The sequence below is a fragment of the Lepisma saccharinum genome, chromosome 1 (assembly GCF_977018435.1).
Source record: "Lepisma saccharinum chromosome 1, izLepSacc3.1, whole genome shotgun sequence".
Taxonomy (NCBI): domain Eukaryota; kingdom Metazoa; phylum Arthropoda; class Insecta; order Zygentoma; family Lepismatidae; genus Lepisma; species Lepisma saccharinum.
In genome coordinates this window covers 132,565,862-132,588,350 of record NC_139229.1, presented here as the reverse complement: position 1 = coordinate 132,588,350, position 22,489 = coordinate 132,565,862, and the positions used below count along the sequence as shown (strand labels likewise).

General features: G+C 37.6%; 1 protein-coding gene across 1 annotated transcript; it reads left to right on the top strand.

Moving 5' to 3' along the window:
- The first annotated feature begins 677 nt into the window (after nucleotides 1-677).
- Nucleotides 678-2,102, top strand: LOC145985799 (putative glutamate receptor). Its single transcript, XM_083119888.1, has one exon. The coding sequence runs from the start codon at nucleotides 678-680 to the stop codon at nucleotides 2,100-2,102; it is 1,425 nt and encodes a 474-aa protein (XP_082976014.1).
- The last annotated feature ends 20,387 nt before the right edge of the window (nucleotides 2,103-22,489 follow it).

Sequence of the window (22,489 nt, the reverse complement as noted above, 5' to 3'; positions counted from 1 at the left end):
TATTCACTTCAAAACCACAAAATGATGTGGACTTTTATTCGCAGACCAAAATGAGCGATCCTACTCCACAACCAAACTTTCCTTCCATATTTCTTAAGTGAACTATCAAAATCTTAGTTTACAATAAGGATATACGTATGAATTTATGCAAACATTAAGATACATCAGCTGATAGTATATGTTTTGCGATAATAACCATGTAAAAATGTATTACATTCGCATTGTTCTACTTTCAGACTCAGATGAATATGTCCACATGTTTGCTGCTTTCAATGACTGTGAGTGTGGTCATGCGCACAACTTCTGCTTCAATAATCGATGTTTTACTTCCAAGAGTAACTGACAAGAAAGCATTAAACAAAAAATATCTGAGTGCTCTCACATCACACTTTCAAGTTGACAATATTGTTATCATCTTTAACAATATTTACAACGACTTAGCAGCAATATTGGTTGAAGGCCACCACAATCTACGACCAACTAATACGTTGCTACGGGACAACGATTTGTGTTTGAAATCAGGACCGAGCTGTGATGTAAATGGATTTATAATAATTACAGATGTGGAAAACTTTGTTCAAAATATTCAAGCTCTTAAGTCACTTAATATATTCGCAGCTGCTTGTAAAGTACTTGTGTTGTTTCCTCAGCAAAATATATTAAATATAAGTATTATAATGTCAGTGATTTCAGCACATCAGTTGAGTTCAAGCAAACTAGTAATTGGATTATACTCTAGCGAGTCTATACTTCTTTATGCGTACCTTAGACGTGCAGTGAATACTTGTCATGAAGTAGAAAAACTGGAACTTCTCAATTCGACAAAGATAACACCGAACATTTTCGAGGTAATTCCACAATCAAGAATCCTTAATTTCCAGCAGAATTCTCTGCGAATCAGTACTTTTCATTTCCCGCCGAATATAATACTAGAAGAAGATACTTCTGAAAAATCACTGGATGGTACTGAAGGTAAACTGGTGGTAACTTTGACAGAAAAGTTAAACTTGTCGTTGTCCATTAAATCCCCAACGGACGGACTGAAGCATGGTTTCAAACATACCAATGGATCGTACTTGGGAGCTTTTGGGGATGTGGTGTACGGCAGAGCAAACTTAGCAGTGGGTTCCTTCATACCGACAGTAAAGAGATATCAGGTTACAGATATAGTTGTAAATTTTCAACAAATACAGTTCATCTGGGCTGTTCCAAAGTCTTTGCTCTTGGCGCCTTGGAAAAGTGTCATTCTGTCGTTCACAGTTGAGTTATGGGTTGTGCTGATTCTTACAAAGTGTTTCTTGACGTTTTCTCTTCTCAGCGCTAAGAATTTTCTGAAAGAAGAGCAGAGTTTGTTCTTGAAATCACCTGGTTTGTGCGCGCTAAGTACACTTCTTGGAATTTCGATTGGTAGTCAACCAAGAACGATTATTATGAGATTCCTGTTCATTAGTTGGGTCTTGTGCTCCCTTGTGCTGACAACAGCTTACGGAAGCATGCTGTATGGGTTTCTGACTTCACCCGGTTTTGAGCCTGACATGAACACAATGAAACAGATGATAGAGTCTGGGATTCAGTTTGGCGGAACTCCCATACCTAGATATTACTTCCTCGACTCTAGTGACACCATATCAAGAATTATCTCACAGAGGTACATTGTGATACCAAGTAGCATGCAGGCGTTGTATCAAACTGCTACTAAGCGAGACTTTGCAACGGTCATCAACAACAACCAGTATGAATACCTTATAAATATGAGGTACTTAGGTGAAGATGGTTCCTCCTTGGTCCATGCTGTGGAAGAGGTGATTGTAACCTTCTACACTGCAATGATGTTACAAAAGAATTCCTTCTTTACGGAAGTATTTGAGAAGTTAACATTAAGACTATTCGAATCTGGGTTCATGACCAAATGGAAGACCGATATGTCAGTGACATCTATAATCCATAGAAATGATCCCGAACCGACACCTTTGTCTGCCATTCACCTGATGGGTGCATTCATTATCTTAGGTATAGGATTACTTGTTAGTTCGGTGTTCTGCCTCATCGAACGTTTCTTCCCTGCGGCTTATTCTTCCTCTCTTTCTGGATCGAAATTATAGAAACAGTGCGAAATATTTCTTAATATGTTAGGTACAGTAGAGCGTCGATTATCCGAACGTCGGTCAACCGAACGACCGCTTAACCGAACTGTGTACTCGCTCGCACCTGTTACTCTCCCACCCTACCGTCCATCATCCCCCTCACTCCCAAACCAAGTTTCCCACAGTAGTCGCCGCACTGAGCCACCGCTGGCGGAACATTGCTTCTAATGGGGCCTTCATAAGGCGCTGCTGACCGGCCAAGCCGCCAGTCGCTGTGTTTCAACAATCAGCACACTTCTGTCGGTGTATGTATTGTTCATGCAAAATGCGTATGTAATATGTACATATTTTTGTTTAATAAACTGTACCACATACTATATATTCCTACTAAAGTTGCCTTTGTACGTTACTTTGTAATACTTAAAGAGATGCCTGTTTTTATGAATAAATTTACTGTACAGTACTTCTTTTTGGCAAATAAACATGTACAGTTCGATTATCCGAATAAACCAGTTTCCCGAAGACCCATGTCCCCCAATTACTTCGGATAATCGACGCTCTACTGTACTTCTCACCGAATGAGACGCATTTGAAAATTACTATATTATGTGTATTCATAAAGTGAGATTGCTACCACAAGTTTGAGGTTGTTCATAGAGGGAACTAATCGCAATTGATTCTTGGAATGAATGATGTTATTGTTCTATTGAAAAATATTACCCAACAAGAAAAAATTCGATAATTCATTTTCTCGCTTGACTTGCGGTACTGAGAATAATATAGTGTTGACACAAGTTTGATTGCTCAGTGTAATTATGTCCAGTGAAGTGTTCAATTTATTTTGGTGTGATAAATTACTTGCTCCTGGCATAAACAGAAATATGGAGCTTAGACCACCACAAAATATGAGCTTCATATTTATGAATTAATTTCAGTAGCGCTATTATTTTTCGACGGCGACACTCCACGGTTACATCGAAGCTCTAGCCAAAGAATAATGACATTCAAAATAACTTACAAATGTAATAATACGAAATAAGTGAAAAAGTTATAACCAGCAGATGACTTTTGCATAATAATAAAATGTATGTTTTATTTCTCGCGAAAATTTATAAGCCCTTAGTACAGTACAGAAGCTCATTTATAATATGTGTGTCCGAATTACTTTAGTGAAGTTTTATATACATATTATATAAAATAATATTATTCGAGGAATTTAGTGCTGAGGATGATTCTTGTATGAAAATGCAGTTCAGTTCACCTTGGCATTTAAGAGGAAAATTGATACCTTTTTTGCTTTTTAAAAGCTTATAATTTGGCATTTGAAGTCAATATTTTGACATTTTTATAGTATGTAAAGCCTCACTTTGCTGATCGAAGACAAGCTCTCGCTTGATAGCTTTAAGTACGCCACTGACTGAGTACTCCCTTCGCAAAATTTGAGAAGGTTTCAAAGAACATGTCAAAAGCAGACTTCGCTAACCACATAATTTTCTTAAACAAATTATATTTAATTGTGAAGCATTGTTGTTGAACTGCAACAACAATAAATGTAGGGGCATAATGAAAACTTACTGTAGTTAATTTTATTTTCAATATTTATGTGTGTAGTTTTAAGATTATTGAGTTTTAGCAACGATTAGAGATTCAAGTATTACTTATAAATTTAATAAAATATTACCTGAATCCAGATGTAGAACAAAATGTTCAATTCTTCGTGAAGGTTATGAATAAATATGTAACAATATATGCATTCAGGAATTAGACGATTTTTCATTCCCTAATTGGAATGAACTTTATTATTAAGGCGTAGTATAGTACATATTTTCGAATTAAATTACTCATTTGACGTTTCTGTGGCCGAATGAGTTGGGTAGTATTGCTCACGAGACGAGACGAGACGAGACAGACCAAAATCGTCCCATGGGCAATACCAGTGCTGGTCTCATGATCTCTCCACTGATTCGAGTGGTTCGCGTACTGGCGTAGACATGGGTGTTCTTTTATCAGTGTGCCTTCATCAATTTAATCTATACTGCATCCAATGCAAGAAAGAAGTTAATGTAAACAAAATCATTTAATCTATTCTCCATCTACTTCAAGATAGAAATTAATGTAAACAAAACCCTTTAATCTATTCTCCATCTACTACAAGAATGAAGTTAATGTAAAACAAATCAATTAATCTATTCTCCACCGGCCCGTGTGGCGGAGTGGTTAGCTCATCGCGCTACGGCACCAGGGGCCCGGGTTCGATTCCCGGCCTGGGCATGGATGTTTGTGAGTGTCCAATCACCAATTTCATCATATTATCACTCATCCCCATCTTCGCAAATTAGCCAAAAGTGACACAAAAAGCGAAGTAAAATAAAGCAAAATCAATCTATTCTCCATCCACTGCAAGAAAGAAGTTAATAAACAAAACTATTTAATCTATTCTCCATCTACTGCAAAAATGAAGTTAATGTAAACTAAACCATTTAATCAATTATCCATCTACTGCCAGAAAGAAGTTAATGTAAACAAAACCATTTAATCTATTCTCCATCCACTGAAAGAATGAAGTTAATGTAAACAAAACCATTTAATACATTCTCCGTCCACTGCAAGAACGAAGTTGCCCGACCCTGTGGTCGAGTGGTTAGCACATCGCGCTGCGACGCCAAGGGTCCCGGGTTCGAATCCCGGTCGGGCTTGGTTGTTTGTGAATGTCCATTCATCAATTTCATCATTTCATCACACATCCCCATCTTCGCAAATTAGCCAAGAGGCACAAAACGCGAAGTAAAATAAACTAAATCAATCAATCAATCAAAGCAAGAACGAAGTTAATGTAAACTAAACCACTTAGTATATTCTCCATCCACTGCAAGAAAGAAGTTAATGTAATTAAAACCATTAAGTATATTCTCCATCCGCTGCAAGAAAGAAGTTCATGTAAACAAAACCATCTAATCTATTCTCCGTCCACTGCAAGAACGAAGTTAATCTAATGTAAACCATTTAATATATTCTCCATCCACTGCAAGAAAGAAGTTAATGTAAACAAAACCATTTAATCTATTCTCCATCCAGTGAAAGAATGAAATTAATGTAAACTAAACCATTTAATCTATTCTCCATCCACTGAAAGAATGAAGTTAATGTAAACAAAACCATTTAGTATATTAGTAGTTGTATTGGCCCTACAACCAGGACGAGAAAGTACGAACCCCTCTCAAGCAGCTTTGCTATACTTAAAACTTGCTTAACATGAGCATATGAGCTTTTTGAGCAAGTGTGGAATCTTGTCTAATCTAAGATTTTTGTAAAAAATGCCCTCGGGAATTTTTCAGAAAGTACGAACCCTTCTCCAGCAGATTTGCTATACTTACAAAAATTGCATCAGCCAGATTTTTGTTCATAAATTTGTCAATTTTTGGCTACACCAGAAATTAAGCTTATAGTATGTTTTTCTGTTAAAATCCCAGGAATCTTGAATTGATATCTATTGGGTTCTGAGACCGAGTGGAGCGTGGTGCATTGCCTTGTAATCAAAAGGTTCGGGTTTGAGTCCTCATAAAATCTGATGGCAAAATGTTAATATTGTAGTTTTGTAAACAAGGGGCTCCGGGTTCGAGTCCTGAGAGATGTGGTACTCCATACGTGAGATTTTGAGAATAATTTTGCTCTGTTGTATAACATTTTTTACCAAATTTAAGATCTGGGAGCTATCAACTAGCAAAATTATTCTCTATTAAGAATCACCATAGTTTTGTTATCTGGGTAACAACAATACGGCCGAAACTGCATAATCAATACAATAGAATGGAGGTCGAGTAAACATTGCATGTTCTTTCCAATCTTTTAATCAGTCCCATGTTTCGCCCAACAATAAATTATTGCATGCCCCGGGAGTTGTATGCCAATAGATATAATCTACACTGCGTCTTTTCAGAGAGTTATTTATTATTAAAGAGTAAATGCCCTCTTTCTGTATGCCTGAATGATTATATCTATTGATATTACCTATACTGTGCCTTTTCCGAGGGAAATTACATGTCATTTGTCATGGAACTCAAAGAGAAATTCTTATCTATACCGTGCCCCCTTTCAGGGACTATTCATCATATTGAGGAAATTTCTGGATATTGTCATTGCAAACTGAATTGCAGGTTTGATCTTGTTGTACACAAGTCTGTAACTTACAGAATTACAATATTTTTGTATTTCAGCTTTTGGCAAATGTATTGTATTTTGGGTAAGTATCTGCTACGAACAGACGTGGTATAAAATGGGTAGGTAACTGACGGTAAAGTATTGTTTTATATCCAAAGGGCCTTTGTGTTTGAATTGTGCTTTTAGTTCGAGTTGCTGTTTTAAGTCCATTTTATGCACAGTAAGGCTAATCGGGACTGGCCCTACAGTTTTAAAGTGGGATCCGAACCACTTGTGCCTCCACCGGGTATCGAACCTGGGACCCCTTGATTACAAGGCAATGACGCTACCACTGTGCCATGGGGGAAGCCCTGAATCGTGCTTCTAGAATTGCTCCGTGACTCTTTCATTTCTTACATCATAAACATATGATTTTTCCCCTATGAGAATGACACTACAAATGGTGTCATCGGGTAATGCCTCGTGGAATTCACAGATAATTTTAATGTTTGTCCTGTCATTAACCACAACTTGTTTTCTTTTTGAAGCGTTAATTACAAACATGGGTCTCTGTGCTTTGAATTCATCTGGTGCATAATACAGGTCAGTACTGCCAGTAGTGACTCTTTTGAAAGCCGAAAAAGCTTCATATAATTTGAGGAAATCATCCTTGGACATGTCTAAATTGTAATTTTCTCTAGGAAAAACCTCATTTCTGCCATTTTTAAGATATATGTTTTTGATGTTGCAGTTATCAAATCTACTTGAATTTTTTTCCTGATTGTTGTGTCTTCCAGTCTGAAACAATACCACCACAAAATCGGGCATGTCAAATTGTATACTAGAGAATGAATTTGTGGCATCAAATTCATAATAAGTACCAGAGGCAACCTTCTGTACGCATTGATATGTGTAAAATTGCAGAGGAATCTGTGGATTTTTTACTATATCTGCTTTGTATTTAAGAGCGTAACTGGCCTCATATTCAACAACTGGGATTCTTAACTCCATAGTCTGAATAATGCATTTGCCTGCATCTGGTAAGGTATTGGGCAGAGCTTCTCCTGTAGAGTTTAATGTGCTGTACCTCATCAATGCATTGTTATCATTTGCAGCTCTTCTAAATGTAATTCTTAACCCACCCTTCCACATAATTTCTTTGTAATCCGAGAAGAATCCTGGCAACAGGCGCATGGGGAACAGCACTGTGTGGTTCTTAGATAATATCTTATCACCAGCCTCAAATCCGCCTATTTTGTAGTAAGAAGCTTCGGTTTTGGATAATTTTAGAGTGGCCAAAGCCGTGGAGGTAATGCCGGGATAATCTATTCTGTTTATAACAACGCCATGCTTTCTGATCTCAATTTCAGAGAACAGATGCGGTACAAAATTGTCTACAAGTCTTATGTTTGAATTTGCCGGGTAATCTGTACCATCGAGCTTTACAACATCAAATTTGATGTATAGATCTGCTCTGTGGGGGTGTATAAAGCCGTCCCCTACATCAAGATCAACCTCTATTTCTGTGTTGGGTTGATTTAAATTTGCAAATGTCCTCCTGTTTGGAGGGAATGATTGTAGCTCATAACTCTCAATATTTTCCATTGTATGTATTTTTATTTAAATGTTAATCTCTATGATAGCAGTTGTTGTGGCTCCAGCAAAATCAACTAATTCTTCTTTTTCATTAGTGACCATCAATTCAATGTAATCTATTCTATTATGGCACACAGGAAAATATAATGTTGGGGATGGATTGTAGATGATTGACTCCATGAATTCGGAATTAGGTTTGAATGTTGCAATGATGCCAGTTTGTTTGTGAGTGCCTATGCCATTTGATTTGGTGATCATACCCTCGGCCACATTACAGTGAATATTCAGAGTCTCTATGGCTAAGAATTTAGGTATATTCATAGCAGTGTGTTTGATGGCCGGTTCAAGTTTTGTGTTGTTCTCAAAGCCTAACAGCTCTCCTATAGTACCCAGATCCACTGTTTCTGTAGCAGACACAATCTCTACTCTGTGAGTGACAGAATTTTGACTTAACACTACACCTCTGGGTAATTGAGCATTTAGAGTGGACAGATTATATTGCCCTGGAGTGATGACAATTTTTTGATCCCCAACTGCAATTTTGTTGTTGTGGTGCGTAATATTAGGGATTAGGTACATGCCGTAAAATGCTGTGAGAGCTATTGTTTTGGGATACACTATGTCATCATGCAATTTGAGTTTCAATATTGAATTTTGGCTGGTGAGATGGAATACCCCCATGATGTTTCAGATACCACAAGGCCTTTTGAAAATTTTCAATTGATGGTTTATTTATTTGAGACATATATCTAAGAACTGATAAACACAAATGTCCGCAATAAACAGTCCTGATCAATTTTTGCTCATCAGATGAAGTTACTTCAGAGGGTTTCATGTTGATTGTGGAATGGACCGAGTTGTTATATTTATGTAGAAGTTCTGGAAGAATATTAAGCCATTTATAATTACCTTGAAGTGTAAATTGTTTATACATAAGATTTTTTAAGGTTCTGTTGAATCTCTCTACAATTGAGGCCTTGAGATCACTGTAACTCGAGTAATGTTTTATTGCCTGGCTTTTAATAAATTGTTGGAACACTGAATTATAAAATTCTTTGCCATTATCTGTTTGCAAATAGCGCGGTGATCTTCCACTCTGATTGATGATTGTCCTGATGGCTTCTGTAACACATTTTCCAGTCTTGGATTTGAGTGGCAGAGCCCAGGCAAATTTTGAAAATGTATCTATCACAGTAAGTAGATACTTGTAGCCCTTGTTGATTTTGTCTAAGTTTTTCAACTGTCCAGTTGCCATTTCAATCAAGTCGCTCTGCCATAAATCATCTATGCCCTTTGTGACTACTGGCAGTCTCTTATAATTATGTCTGGCTTGTCTGTGTAATTCATCAACAATAATTTCTCTAGACATAATATGAAAACAAGAATATTGCAACTATGGGGTGTTCAGCAGCTGAGACTGCAGGATTTTCTAAATATAATTTGTCCCCTATTTGTATTTTAAATTCCAGAGAGCCATCATCTTCAGCATAAGATGTTTCTAATGTATTGGGATCTGTAAAATCCTCTAACTCTACACTGGTGATTTTCACTTTGTTGTCAGCATTTGTTATTGATAAGGTAGGGTAGTAGTGTGCCTGTGGCTGATGCCAATATTTGATCTTGATTGGTCTCAATGTGCCCCCAACAAAAAACTGGTAATAAAATTGTGCAGGGGACAGCATATATATTTTGCCACCTGGTGTAAATGGAGAATCATATTCTTTGTTGGGGATGCTGTACAATTCAAGAATTACTGTATGTTTTGGATTCTCGATTATGCCGGTTATTTCCTTTTCTGCTGTGAGCAATCTGCTTGTTACAGATTCAAGGTGCTCATTGATGGTCCTAACAACATCATCATGGCCTGGCTTGATTTTTATGTCCACAATAAGTTTCTTGTATTGTTGCACAATCTCTTGAAGCTGGGTGGCAAAAACAGACAAAGCATTTGCTTGATTGGATTCCATGGTTCCTAGCTGTTGCTTGATATTAGCTACAATTTGCTGCAAATTTTCAACAACTGCCAATTTTGAATTTTGAGCAGTAAGATCATGGACCTGTCTTCTGATATCCTCAAACAGGGCATGCAGTTCATTAATATGTTGATTGGTTGGTAGAGTGGCCACTGTCTGAGTGAGTTGTTTGATCTCTGTCTGGATATTCTTGATATCTTCTGATTTCAATATCCTATTCACTGCCCTCTTAATATTTTTAAGTTCCTGTGATGTGGGAAGATTTGATACTGTATTTTGCAAAAATTCAAGTGCCAATTTCACATTGTTTAATTCAGATGCATCAGCCACATTTTGCATAGCATTTTGGAGCAGGGCTATATCTGCCTGAGTGGGTGTGGATTGTTGTAAAATTTCAAGTTTTGTTTGGATATCATCGATCAAGTGATGAAAATGAGATAGCTCAGATTCAGTGTTGAGGTTTTCAAGCTTTGTGATTTGTTGCTGGACACTGACAAGTGTGTCTACAATACCGGGCAGGCGAGTTTCTTGTACATTTGCCAAATCACTTTGCACTGCTGCTATTGTACCTTCAAGATGGGTTATGGTACTTTGAATTTTTCCAAAATCTTCATATGTTTCAAGTTGCAGCTTAATGTTTGCTACACTCCGAGTTATTGCATTTAAAGCATCAGAAGATGGCAAATTGTTCATAAAATTTTCAAGTGTCTCAATTTTTTCTTTAACCTCGGCTATGGCATTGTGCAGAGGATCCAGATTAGGTATCTGGAGTGACTGAATCTGTTCCTTTAGAGTGGAAATGACTAGATCAAAATCTTCTTGTGATTTTATGCTTTTGACAATTGTTTGGAGCTGTGTCTGGACATTATTTATCTGCTCTTCCAATTGCTGTTTCAATTGCTCAGAATTGGTGGCCTGGGTCTTAAATTTGGCTTGAAGAGCTGCTACAGCCTCTTCTAAACTTTGAAAATTATCTAATGTGGCCAAATCAGTATATTTCTGAAGCAATAATTTGAGTTCTGAGTCAATTTTAAGAAGAGGGTCCATGCATTGTGATTGTAAATTTGTAATTTCTAGTTGAAGACTGGCATTGAGTGTGGTTTGTAAAGCTTGTAAATCACTTCTTAATTTCTTGACTCTGACATCAAGCATCAGAATCTCATCACTGTGATCTTCATGTCTTGTATGGCCAAATATATCATTAGGCATTTTGTTTTAGTGGTTATTTATTATAGAGTATCTGATTCTTAATTCTATAAAAAAGGGTATAAGCTTGTCATAAGATCCAGGGACCTCAATATATAAGCAGTCACCAGCAGAAACAGTATAAACAGTGCCAGAAACCATGTTTGAGTGCTTAATTCTGTAAATATTTCTCCCTACTGAAATCTTGACATCACCCTCAGGGGTTGTAATAAATTGCAATTGCCCACCTACAGGTAATTGGTAATGATTTAAATTATTGTTAAATATGTACAATGTTTTACCTGTTTCATCATTATTATCTGTAAGTATGCTGTTCAGATGAATAATTAACAAGCCACTCAGTTTAGACATTACAGATTGTAAATCAGGAGAGGGTTGTGGTGTGGGCAGGTCCATAATAGCCTGTTTTTTGAACCCAAATAAGTTCATAGGCATGTTTATTTATTTCAAATCATGCTCTGTAATTGGGCATTGTTTGCCACTTTTCAAATCACAATGCCCCCAAGGTAAAGTATGTATGTCACATGATAAAATGCATCTCTTATCATCATGTGAGTCCAGAGCCACTTTTGTTACAATATTGCTAGTCAGCAAGTGATTCTCACTCTGAATTCTATTTTCTGATGTTCTGATTGAACTCTGTGATTTGATGCAATTTTTATAATCTTCAAATACAAGCTCTTTTTCAACAGTTACTCTGCCAATGCCCTTGGCCTTTTTGACAACAGCACTACATGTTTTAAAACTATACACCTTGGCACTTAACCCAGCAAATTCCACAATAACATCACCAAGTGTCTCATCTTTTAACTTGCCAGGCACCTTTTTGTTGTGGGGTTGAACTAATGTATGTTCACTGGTATCAAAGTATGGAAACAATTCAGGCTGTGACATATCTTGATAAACATCTTCTGTTTGAATATCAAGAATAAAACTATCCGTGTCCATGTACAATAATTTTACACGATCACCATAAAAAGGTTTCAACACATCATAATATAATATTAACATATGTAATTTGGACAATTCCAATATCACAGCCCCTACATAAATAGGTTTATCAAACTTAATCTTTGTTTTCATCATGTTGAAAAGTGCCATGTGCTCATCATAAATTCTTCTGTAATTGAAGTTGGGCTTTGCAACCAATTTTTTGCTCAGGCTGGGGTCAGTAATTATTTTAACATCGGTATGTTTCCTGACATTTTCAATTGTTTTGCCGTACACAGAATTGACCATCAATTTAAACAAGCTCTTATCAAATTGGCTCTTTGCAGATGTTCGAAGCTCCGTGTTTGTATCAATATATGGTTTCAACCATTCTGAGTGCCTGAACCTCAAAACTTTGCCAACTTTGGTCACTTGAACACCATGATTCATCAGGAACTGGAGGTTTTTGTAATATGTGACATATCCTTGTTTCGGCTCCAGAGTCATCATGAGCTTCTTCTGTTTAGAACCAGGTGAGCACTGAACCTCGGGAATTGGAGGCAGATCAGAAAATTTATTGTGCAAATGATCTGGAATTATCAGATCAACCTCTAAGAAGAGGCCATGTTCACTGTCATCAAAATTCTGAAGATCCTCAATATTGAAATCTTCAACCCATTCAAGCTCTGCATATGGCAGTTTATCCATCATGGCGTGACCATAGAGGCTGTTTGCATCTACATAAAGTATATAATTTGATGGCCGTGCTGGATCATAATCAGGCATATGCTTGTTATTTGCTCTGGCATATCTCTGGGAACATTGCACCATCCCTCCTCTTATACATTTCTCCATAAACAGATACATATCTTGATCGTGGATCAGATCCAATTGCATTTTGGTATTCAAAAACATTGCAGACCATGCTAGGCCCGGGGCACTGTAAAAATACACTGGGTCCAGTCCATAATTTTGCATGGAAGATTTTCTGAATGCCTGTATTACATCAGCTAAAAGGGTTACATCAAGTTTTAAATATGCCATGTGATAATCACCAAATGTCTGGCATTTTAAATTGTTCCACATCAACTGAGCATGGTGATAATCTTCATCAGTAATTCCAGATCGTCTGATTTTGCTGTAAAACTCTTCTTGTGGTGGCAGGGAACACTCATTAAATTTAGAAAAATCTGTGACATAGTCATATGGATATACACCCTTCCGCCTAATTAATTTCAGGTCCTGATTTGGAAACAATGCACGTGTGATTTTGAATTGATCATCAGATAATTGAGTGACCAGTGTGGCCAGGCTAGCAGATAAAAATCTGTAAGAATCAAGAAATCTTATGTGAAAAGGAACACCATCAACTTTAATTATCTTGCTAATAGATATATATTTTTCATCATTTTCAGCTAAAATATTTAAATTCTGCTTCTCAAACCCCTCGTATCTGATCAGATGATGGAAATCATAATTGGATGCTCCATGGCAAAATATGGGGATAAATCTTGGTCTCTTGATCTTAATATTACAGCTATTACACAGGGCCATTAAGAATTTACCATCTGTATGAGAATGGTGATGTACCTTGATATTTGTATCTGAAAATTCACAATCACATACCGGGCATTTTTCTGCATTGTTGAAATCCTCAATCTGTTCCTCTGTTAAAGGCAACATAGGCTTTGATATTAATAAGATGTTAGATGCTATGTCACGGCACACATTTTCTATTATATATGCAAATATTTTGATGGCATTTGGTCCCTTGTATGAATATTCTTTAATAACAACACCATCCCGTATAACCACAAAACAAAAGCTGGAAGGTTCATGTAGCTGGTATGGTGTACTTGAAGATTCTTCGGGATCTGGATTACAGGATGCAAGAGATTTGAGATTCGATTCGGAATCCCAGACAATATATATTGGGTGTTCCAACAAGGCTTCATACTTTTTGAATTTGCAATTTTCACTTGGATTGGGCATTACCATATGAACAGGTGTATGATTCCCACAGTATTTCAGATGCTCAATTAACTTGTTTTTAGCAATTTCTGCATTTTTTTCACGAACCCCATTCACCATTTTTCTACCATCAAATACAGACAAACATCTTCTGCACAACTTGAATATTGTATGAGTTTTGTCTAGTTGTGTTCTCACTAAAGCTTCAAGATTATGTATCAGAGTATAATGATATGTGCTATCTCCTTCAATTAAGAGCAAATCAATCGGAATTGCAGCTTCATCATCAATTGTACTGATTCTGAGAGGTGCTATCGGGCAATTGCCAGTGGAACAAATAAATACATTAATAGATAATTGTTTGCCATTGATGTGCTTGGCCCTTTTTTCAAATTTATCAATATTCTGAACTGACATTGGATATTCCAAACCCTCCATTACATCGTCAAAAAGATGTTCATGTTGTTTGTAATAAGTTATTCTCTCAGGATGGCTTGAAACTGGATACAAAGCAGCTAATATACACCACAAAAAGCATTTCTGGTCGGCATTTTTTATATTGACCACGGCTTGTTTGTTTTTAATATTAGCAGGTAATGGCAGATATGTAGATCCTTGTAATGGGCTGAATTCAGAAATATTAACATATAACTTGTGTGATGAACCGCATAGGCTCCATCCGGACTCTTTTGCTGCAAATTCAGAGTGTTTAATATTCAATTGATCTATCAAGCTGCTTATTATTTTGTCTGAATTTGTATTTGAATATACAGGTACAGTTTCTGTTACGTGGGGGTGTGTAAATTTTGTGCCGTCTGGTTTCTTATATTGTACAAACAATTTGAGGGAGAGCTTATAAGAGCCATTTTGTGCATTTAGAATTGCCTGCACATCAGGATTTACACTGTTCAAAAAATTATTAATACCACATCTTGGCTCTGATACAAACCGGTAATCCCTAAGTTGGGCATTAAAACTGCTACGGATAGGTGCATGGCGTGGCTGTTTTGCTGCTCTGGCATTAAGAGGTGCTTCGTACTTTCTTTTCAGACCAGATGTTGATGACTGTACAGAGCAAGTATCTTTATGTTTATATGTGAAATATTCCATGTTATATTTTCTATTGCATTTGGGGCAAATTTTTGTGGGAGTTTTGTATTTGTCTGGATTACAAATTTTTTGATGTTTGGCCCAATTAGAGCTGGATATATTCTTATTGCACTGATTACAATATTTTTGATTCGGCATTTTTGCTGTTGTTTATTATATACAATTTCCTGGGCTTCAATTCAAAACTTTATACTGAATAAAAAATATCAGTTGGGTTCAGCTGTGTAATTTGTTTGTGTGTGTATGTGTGTATGTGTGTATACACTTAATATTTTTGCTTTTGGTATTTATATAAAATTTCCTGGGTTTTAAATCTAATCTCTATGGATTAATATTATTAATATTAATCTTATGACAGGTTGTAAAACCAATAGCCCACAAGTGGAAAATTATTCACACTGACCCAGCGCAAATGCCTGCACAGACATGCATATCTTGAACAGCAATAACCTTGTTATGTATAACAGGCTGGAACAAATATAAGCTTGACTCTAAATATGCGTGGATTACAACAAATAACAGATTTTATATTGTTCAATATAAATTTAAACCAGTAAGTATGAGAAGCACTGTATCAACACGTCTGTTCCCCTCAGTCAGTCTCACAATACCGGCTGATGCAATAATCGGGAATTTCTGTAAATACTGGCGCTGAGGAAAAAAATCAATACTACCGTCTCGGGAATTCCACACACTGACGCAGACGAGAAACATGCAAACACGAAGCAATTCTAGAGGTAGGCTCTGCATATTGCATTGTTTTAATATTAGATAAGCAAATTAAATAGTATCCAATTGAACTTAAACCTGAAGTAAATATGTATAGGTGGGTATGGATACAAGTTTATAGACTGGCTGATGCAATTTTTGTAAATATTAACAAATCTGCTTGATGAGAGTTAATACTTTCCGAATTATAAAATTCTTGGGTTAGGCAGGTGCTACACTTAAACAAATAGACATGTTAAGCAAGTTTTAAGCGTAGCAAATCTGCTTGAGAGGGGTTCGTACTTTCTGAAAAATTCCCGAGGGCATTTTTACAAAAATCTTGGATTAGACAAGATTCCACACTTGCTCAAAAAGCTCATATGCTCATGTTAAGCAAGTTTTAAGTATAGCAAAGCTGCTTGAGAGGGGTTCGTACTTTCTCGTCCTGGTTGTAGGGCCAATACAACTACTTATATTCTCCATCCACCGCAAGAAAGATGTTAATGTAAACAAAACCATTTAATCTATTCTCCGTCATCTGCAAGAAAGAAGTTATTTTAAACAAAACAATGCGACTGCTGAGATTTGTTCCTTTCTTTCATTGGTCGTAGCTGTATTGTGGGATGCGCAGATATTACCAAGCAAATTGTCCACCAAGGTATATTCTTTTCTTTTCACGCAATGAGAGATTCAGTGATAATTTACAAGAAAAACGCAAAACAAACATGCTGACAACTTCTGCACCGGCAGACATAAAAATATATTTCTTAAAAACGCGTAAGGTTGCAAGATAAAAATTAATGAAAATAGTCATGGACAACTTGCTGAGCACTTCTTGCGCTTTCCAGTGCACCGCTCATAATATTAAGGTTACACAACTTCAATATAGAGGGCTGAAATTGTAAATGCGAACATTATATAGCCATGTTCAGGAGAATGGACGGGATACACGATAAAAATATTTCGTAATTATCATTTTTAAACCTCGTTTTAAAAGTTGTTCCAAGACACCAATGGTAATCACAGCTCATCTTAAAGGAGGGGGGGGGGGAGTGCATTCACTATGTTTTCTCCCAAGTTCTTTACTGTTTTAATTTCAAATAGGGTTCGATACTAGGTGGAGGCACAATGTTTGTTGGTTCGGATCCCACTCTAAACTGTAGGTCTAGTCCCGATTGACCTATCTGCACATAAAGGGGACTTAAAACAAAAATATTATTCAGTTTCGAGAGGGGTTGTAGCTCCTTCAGCTCGGGCAAAACCGAAGTGGTAAATGCAAACTCCCCATAATATGGCCCCCGATTACCATTTTTGTTCTTGAACAATTTTTAAGACGAAGGTTTAAAATGGTAGCTGTGAAATACAGGGTGATTCAAAAGTTCTTTAACACCCCCTATAAAATGTAAAGGAGTTAGGCTGGATACAAATGGTCATGCTAGAAACAGTCTATGTTGAACCATATTGGTATGTTCCAAGCAAATATCCGCCATATTGGTGGCAGCCATTTTGAATTAAACTAAAAAAAAATAGGAAAGGGTGATATGGTCAAATCAGGCTAGAATTTCACGAGAAATGCAATGGTGAAGGTTTTTTCAACCTACTATCTTTAATCAGAAAAAAGTTATGACTGCATGATTGTAACAAATGTCTCATTTTCCAGGTGTGAGAAAACAGTGCCATAATGTTCCTAACTCGGCGATGGAAGTTCTGGGACGTCCTGATCGTCGCCTGTCGTTGACTGATCCTATCTCCCGGAACTTTTGGAGTGATTGTGCAACTGTCACATGCGACACTGGCATGGGCGTCCGGAAGGGGCGGGGGGGGGCAAGGGGGGCCGTGCCCCCTTGGAAAATGAAAGTCAACCAAAAAATATGTACAGGGTGGTCCATATGTCTTGTTACCCCCTCGAATCAATATCTTATCATCTCTAATTCAGTGTTTATTTTGAAGAGATGGCTGACACAAGCTCCTACAATGTAGAAGAGCGTCTTGTTGTCAGTGTTTGGGCCCATGAACGTCCACATACCGGCAAGACCATGGAGGATGTGCGACGAGATTTCACAAGACGATTCCAAAAAAATGCACCACCAAAAGTGACAATACTGCGTTGGGAAAAGAAACTGTTTATGTTGGGATGTATCAAAGACAAACCGAGGCCTGGCACCAACCAAAAGACAGAACACATGTGCAGGAGAGGAGGCATCTGTGCTTCGGTCACCACAGAAGTCACTGTGCAAATGGTCTGCTGAGCTTGGAATCCCGAAAACAGCAATGTTACAACACACGAAGAAGGATCTTCGATTGAAATCCTTTAAACCAGCAAGCGTCAACGAGCTCAGTGATGATGACATGCGTAGACGACATGCAGCATGAGAAAGAATGTTGGAGATATTTCCGACACTCCCGCAGCGGGCTGACCTTTTCTTCTCCGATGAATGAGCAATATATCGAAGTGCACGTGCAAGGAATGTGTATTTCTGGTCCAAGGAAAATCCACATTATTACGAAGAGCTGGAAAACAACCCCACACATGTGATGCTCTGGGTCGCTATGTCCGCTAAACACTTGATAGCTCCCTGTTTCTTCGATGGCGTAGTCAATCAACACTCCTATCTCGCCATGTTACGGGCATTTTTTGTTCCACAGCTTCAAAGAATGAATCTCCTGGGACGTTCCTGGTTTCAACAGGATGGAGCACCGCCTCACTATGCCATCGCTGTCCTGGAATATTTAAGTGAAGTGTTTCCCAATAGGTGGGTAGGACGCAGATCGGTACATCATCCGGCGCCTCTGGATTGGCCTCCTAGAAGCCCTGATCTCTCGTCTTGTGACAATTTTTTGGGAAAATTTGCCTTCGTTCGCCCCCCCCCCTGGAAAAAAATACCTTCCTTGCCCCTCCCTGAAAAAAATCCTGCGGACGTCCATGGACACTGGATCTCCTTGGGGGTGTCGTTGATTGAAATAATTAATTTGTAATTGCGCGTGTACTTCTCTCCCTAGACAGCAGTACGATCTGGATACATTCCTCACGCATTAGGATCATTCTTGTGGGAGCATAACCTTTCCCTGCTTAAAGATAGTTTGGAAACACTTTCACCATTGCATTTCTGAAATTTCGTGAAATTCTAGCCTGATTTGATATATCACATCACCCCCTTCCCATTAAAGAAAAAGAGTTGAATTCAATATGGCGGACGTCCTCTAGGCCTAACCTGTTTCTATCATGACCAATTGCATCCAGCCTAACTCCTTTACATTTTATAGGGGGTGTTGAGGGACTTTTGAATCACCCTTTATTTGACAGTGTATCATTCTCCCTCTCTAGAATGCAGCTGTAATATCCACATTTCCAATTCCAGCTCCGCATGAAAAAGGAATCCAGTGTACGCTAATGAATAAAAACAAAATTAAGTAATCACACATGCATAGCCAAAATCTCAAGTTCAGACACATCGGTGACAAGACCACCGAAGTTGTATGGCATATTCATCATGTTGCCTATTCCAATTTTCAGAATTTTGAATTTTATTTCTCCAGATATTTTTTACACTTTACGAAAACCCTTTAGTTGAAAGTTTATTGACGCTTGATTATTGTGCTATTTTACGTCGCTCTTCTGCCACTTTTGGCTAATCGCGATCGAAGCAATGAGAGGATCCTTTACACTGACGTGTTTCACAATTTCGTTTCGTGTTAGTCACCCTGCGATCAATATCAACAATTATTAGATTCTTTATCTATGTTGGAGTTCGTTCAACACTAGTAATCATTTTCCCATTTGCTATTGCACGGAAAGTACACTTGATGTCTCCAAGCGATTTCACATTATCTGAATAAGAGATATACCCAACACTCTGATCAAACAAAAAGTGACTACTTGACACATAATTACTCGTGTCATTCCATTCTGCCAATTGCCTTTGTTTATACAGCGTTTTGAAGTAAAGGTCTATTTGTTTACCGCATGTAACCGGATGAGATCCGAAGCAAAGATGAGCGAAAAACGATTTGACCTGGCAAATGTGATGCACGTGCAGAATATTACGTATCAAAAGGTAATCAATCTTGCTGGGTAGAGGGAGATTATTTCCATAACATCTTTAGCTGTTATGCATTTGAAGCTTCGAAACGAGTCATAACTCTCGAAGCAGCCAATCAACTAAGCGAGCCACTGACGTCATCTCAACCCAGAGCATATCGCTAAGCCCCTTGCTCAGGCTCTACACGCCCAGTAGGCTCCCTAGACAGACCCGCTCAGTCCGCTGGAGATGTTCCGAAAGTAATTCGACTCTAATATCTTTTATCAACAGTTTAATATTCAGTGAAATTGCAATAGCTAGTCTTCCTAATGAAGACTAGGATGGTTCAAACAGTTGAAAGAAGAGGTAAGCAACACTACCACTAAGACATTAAATAAAATACAGGATTATTCAAAATCATTGTCGGGATTTTTAAACATTGTCAGGCGTAACACATTTAGATATGATTATATGGTGTTGTTTTATTTCGTAGGATTTTTTCTTCAGGTAACTTTTAAGATATGGGCACCGTTCGTCACTGTAGATACCACACAATTGTCCATTTCGTCTCAAACTCGTGGCAGCATGTCGGTGGTGTTAGTTTCAATTGCCGTTCTGATAGGGTGGTACGCCGGCCCCCGTGGCGGAGTGATAAGCACATCGCGCTACGACGCCAGGGGTCCCAGGTTCGAATCCCGGCCTGGACATGGATGTTTGTGAGTGTCCATTCATCATATCATCACTCATTCTCATCTTCGCAAATTAGCCAAAAATGCACAAAAGCTGCATTCCTAGTTGCTTCCGTAAAGTACGCCTAACTGTCTGTTGAGAGAATGCCAAGTGCTACCTCTTACGGTTGATGATCTACGATACCCTTGGAAAGTCTCTAAACTGCTTCACTTGCGCTTCTGTCACAGACAGATGGCCACCACTTTTACAATTACGCAAGCGCTCCGTCTCGTCAAACTGGTGCATACCAATTTTTTTGCGGAAGTGCCGCTAAACAGTAGTCGACTTTCATGAAATTCGAGCACACAAAACGCCTTATCTTTGCCGTTTGACGCCATCTTAAAAAAACAGGCTCCTAGTGGCCGAATGCGTGACTACTGTAACGAAAGAAACTTTGAGAAATTCTCCATTAAGTAGCTTAGCTACAATTGTTATGTATGCTTCAAAACTTACTTCGAAATAATGAAACTCCGACAATCATTTTGAGTAGCCTGTATAAGTATTTTTTCATAGGAACTGAGGATGTTTGAACGATTGATAACTTAGTTTCTCAGTCTGAAAGCATTGGAACCTGCGGTATCACACAAAGCAGAATGATAAATAAAACAAAGACTATCATGGCGGTTTAATTTGGGTTGAAGTTTCAACATCTTTGATGCCCTGCCTCCGAGTTATGAATTTTGGCCTTTTATCCTTATGCTTGATGCGTACAAATTTTTGATGAGTCCCTCCTTTCACGCAACTGTCGTGTTACGTGTACTAGGAAATTTCCACTGTGATACATTGCCAGGTTAAAAAGCGGCATATCCCTAATATACGCATTGCATGACAGAGTCAGATATACGCAGGTGTAGATCCGATCTACTTATGCAACATTTAGATGAAGATAATGAATTGATAGGACATAGTATCTCTAACATGATATATTCATTATACAATTGATATATACTCGTACATTGCGGACAATCCATCAAACAGAGGAAGTTCAGCAGTTCGTTTAAAACCGAAAGTCTACGAAAATTCGAAACGATATTTTTCTTTCAATTTTCAAAGTATATCGCTGATGTGAGTGTGACTTATTTTACACATATTTAATTACAAAACAGCTTTTAATGACTTTAATACTCTTCGCATCTTTGTTTCAATTTTAATAATATTTTCATCACTATTTCTATCACAACCAATGTGAATGTACATGCCAGTTCCTTACGTGAGGAGCTGGAATTAATGATTTGTTTTTTTTTAACGCAAGCTTATACCTATTTTCACATCATCGTGAAAATGAACAGTACACTATTTTGATTGGTATTTACGATATGAATTCAGTTTGCAGGATCCTTGTTGGGAAATCTGCTGGTAAGGGATTTGTAGAATGGGTAGACAAAGACAATATTAAAATCAGTGGCTTATTCTTCCATGTAAATCAACTTTTTTCAAGTATACGAGAAATTAAAGCAAAATTTGAAGTTGTCTGACTTCTGTTTTTGTTATTCCTCCTTTGATGTTTAATAAATATGTCCAATAAATAAGAATTGTTGCGGTAAACCATGTCAAACTCTAGTATACGCTACTGATTAAGATGGGCCTAAATGAAACTTGGTAAGAATGTCAAAAGTGGACTGATTTTGCCGAGTTGCTGTTGTTATGAGAGATCTTCGGGTTTAGAAATGTCCTAGAGTTAGTTATGTAGTGTACATTCCTAGTGTTATTTGCTTAAAACTTGTTTTCTTATTAATCTCCGATACTTTAAGTGCATCAGATCAGTTCGCATTTTCCGATTTTCACTCAGAATCTAAAGTGATAAAATTACGGTTGATTTAATTTAATTTGGTGAGTGCCCTCGCCCCCATTGCCCTCCAATTGACCTCCCCCCATAGGGCCGAGCCTGTGACGTAGCTGAAAGATTCATATTTTAACTTTTTTTAATCGTCTGGACAAAGATTTTTCGAACATTTTTTGTTCGTTCCAATATACGTAATGCTATCAACCCATTTTATAATAAGGGTTCGTGTTTAGTTATTTCTTT